Genomic DNA, 2,909 nt, shown 5'->3' on the forward strand with positions numbered 1-2,909 from the left:
AACCCCGTCTACGTCACGGTTCTTAACAAGCCACCAATGCATCCAGTCGTCTACAACCACTTGAACAATTTAAGATTTTTTCCTGCAGAAATAAAGTATGAGATTTTTTTTTTTGGCTTTTTAGGCAATGGAAATGTTTCTTTTTATATTTGAAGTATTGAAATCATTTACCTGTGACAGTATTTACATGTTGTACTTACTCTTAGATTTTAATTAAAGGAGTTAGTTTTAAACCTGAACCTGCTTTATACTCTGATGTTTGTTGTTATTTTATCTGTGCAGAATGAAGAATTCTTCCTAATCCATATTTCAGACCTTTTTAGTAACAGCTTTGTGCTGTGTGTTTGATTTTGTTGTGATGTACCTTTATAGTGATTGTGTTTTTATTCAACATGGAGTGGTTTCAGTGTGAGTTTTTTCTTTGAGGCATCAATCCGTGTTGAACTCAATAAAGCTGTAAAAATGAGCAGAGATCTCTGATTCTTCTTCCACTTCTAGTAGCAACGAGTCGTATCAGATTTCTAACATTGCACCCATCAGGTCGTAGTTCATTACATATTTCTGTTGGTGTTACCGTGAGGTTTATAGGCTGTGATCCACAGACCAACCCTCTGTAAACCCCACCCTCCTCCTCCTTCAGGGATCGGCCTGTTGTTGCTCGTCTCTGGTATTTCCTGAGCATCAGCGCACCAAACAGCCTCATTTGTAACCAAAGGTTAACCCAAGGATTAACCTGATTCATAACGATCTAACTGCAGGATCTACTGCACCAGACGAGCACAAATGGCTGCTGAAACATTTGTGTTACTGTGGTGGACTTCACTGTCCCTCTGTCTCCTGGTGTCTGCCTCTGAAGGTGAGCTCTGCATCTCCTCACAGTCACTCTCACGTTATATTCAAATGTTTTAAAGATCCTTAAAATCTCTGAAAACACAGCAGCAAATCTCCAGACAGGTTTTACTTGGAGGAAGTGAAAACACATTAGAAAACCAATAGATACTTTATCCACTGCTGTGTTCATTCTTAGACATTTAAAACAATACTGTGAGATCATATGAATCCTGTAAACTGTCAGACTGAGACGCTGCAGCTCATGTTATAGGTCCAGCAGCAGGACTGTGTTATGGTAGGGGGGTGTTCTCCTGTCTGTGTCAGACTCAGGTTTGGTGTCCACCACAGTGTATCAGAAGTCAGCGTCCAGTTCCTCCTCTACCCCTCCTGGTCCAAATGATCAGAGACCAGTGTCCCTCTCTGACAGTCCCTCTCTGTGATTGGCTAATGTTGAAGTGAGGAGTTACACTTTGACCTTTAACCTCTGACCTGTGTTTTCTCTCTCTCCTTCAGATCAGAAGAACATCACAGCTGTTGCTGGACAGAATGTCACTCTGCCGTGTAAAAGATACCGGCCCATCTCTAACAGATTTGGTGTACAGTGGACCAGATCTGATCTGGAGCCAGAATACATCTTTTTTCAGCGTGGCAGGTTTCTTCTTTCAAACATTGTGCATCCATCTTTTAAGAACAGGGTGGAGCTGAAGGACAGTAAGATGAAGAACGGTGACGTGTCTTTGATTCTGAAGAATGTGACGAGTAATGACACAGGAAGATACGAGTGTCGAGTCTTTAAAATACCAACTTGCTTTGGTAGTCCAACTTACCCCATCAGCATCATCAACCTGGATGTTCGTCAATCAGGTGAGTTGGTAGAGTCCAGACTCAGGTGAGTTGGTAGAGTCCAGACTCAGGTGAGTTTTGGAGCAGCAGCTTCCTGGTTGTTGATGTGAGAGTGAAGGCTGATCACAGATCAGATGTTGGTGTTTTCTAAAGATGTTGTTGATGAGACTTTGTAGAAAACAGCTGGTATGAGTGATGTGATCAAAGTGCAGTAGATAATGTCTGACAGGAGTTTGAAGAGGAAATGGATTCTGTTCTGTTCTTCAGTCATCACCTACCTGACACTGATACCTCACACCTGCTTCTACTCTGCAGGTAACACGACCGAAAACATCTGGATTGAAGAAAATGAGGACGAAGGAAATGAGTATGGAGAGTACGAGTATTGGGATTATGAGTTTAGAGGAAAGTATGGAAAAAACAAGGATGTAGGAAATGATGATGGAGAAAACAAGTACGGACGAAATGAGGACGGAGGAAACACTGTTAGAATAATCAAGGATGAAGCAGAAACATATGAAGACAGCAGAGTAGTTGTTGGACTGGTTGCTGGTCTCTCAGTTGTTGCTGTGGTTGCTGTTGTTGTTGCATTGGGGATCTTCATTTATAAAAGACACATGAAGAAGAATCCTCACCTCCGTCCTGCTGATGAAGCAGGTGACCAACTGCTGATGTGAAACATTAACAGTAAATGGAAGATGGAGTGCAGTATAAATCACTCTCCTGTCATGTATCGGTGTGTAACTGTGGGTTGTTGCTTCAGTCATTAATTCTCTCTCATTAATTACTCATTAATCTGGAACTATGCTTCATGTTATCAGCAGCTGAAATGTTTTATACTGATCTACTCTGGTGTTTTGTGTGTTGATTATTGATGATGTTCATTTCAATGACAGAAATCAGTTCTGCTGTGATTTGGTGATCTGGTTTTTTAGAATAAAAATGGTGGGAAAGTCTTTTCTTTCATCTGTTCGATGCTTCGAGCTCCAAACTGAACTCAGAGTTAATAAAGTGTTCCTGTTTGATGAGCTGGATCGATGGTTGGTTTCTTCACCTGCAGAGACTGCTCCTGTCCATACACGTCTGATCTCACCTGAATCCAGATGAACCAGTCCCAGAGAAACCACAACACACCTGAGCTGAGCAGAAACAGCAGGTGGAAAACAGTCGTCAAAGAGGAGATTTATTTTTAAAAGACAAATTTTGCTTTATTAATTCAGGTCTTTGTCATTAGA

The 2,909-nt window shown here is 41.4% G+C and overlaps 1 protein-coding gene across 1 annotated transcript; it reads left to right on the plus strand.

Moving 5' to 3' along the window:
• Positions 1–677: 677 nt before the first annotated feature.
• On the plus strand, positions 678–2,676 carry LOC108887118 (uncharacterized). The gene is made up of 3 exons (XM_018682308.2): positions 678–856; positions 1,345–1,695; positions 1,990–2,676. The coding sequence occupies exons 1-3, from the start codon at positions 784–786 to the stop codon at positions 2,349–2,351; spliced, it is 786 nt and encodes a 261-aa protein (XP_018537824.1). The 5' UTR covers positions 678–783; the 3' UTR covers positions 2,352–2,676.
• Positions 2,677–2,909: the final 233 nt, after the last annotated feature.

This window comes from Lates calcarifer, unplaced genomic scaffold (assembly GCF_001640805.2).
Source record: "Lates calcarifer isolate ASB-BC8 unplaced genomic scaffold, TLL_Latcal_v3 _unitig_1206_quiver_1486, whole genome shotgun sequence".
Lineage (NCBI taxonomy): Eukaryota > Metazoa > Chordata > Actinopteri > Centropomidae > Lates > Lates calcarifer.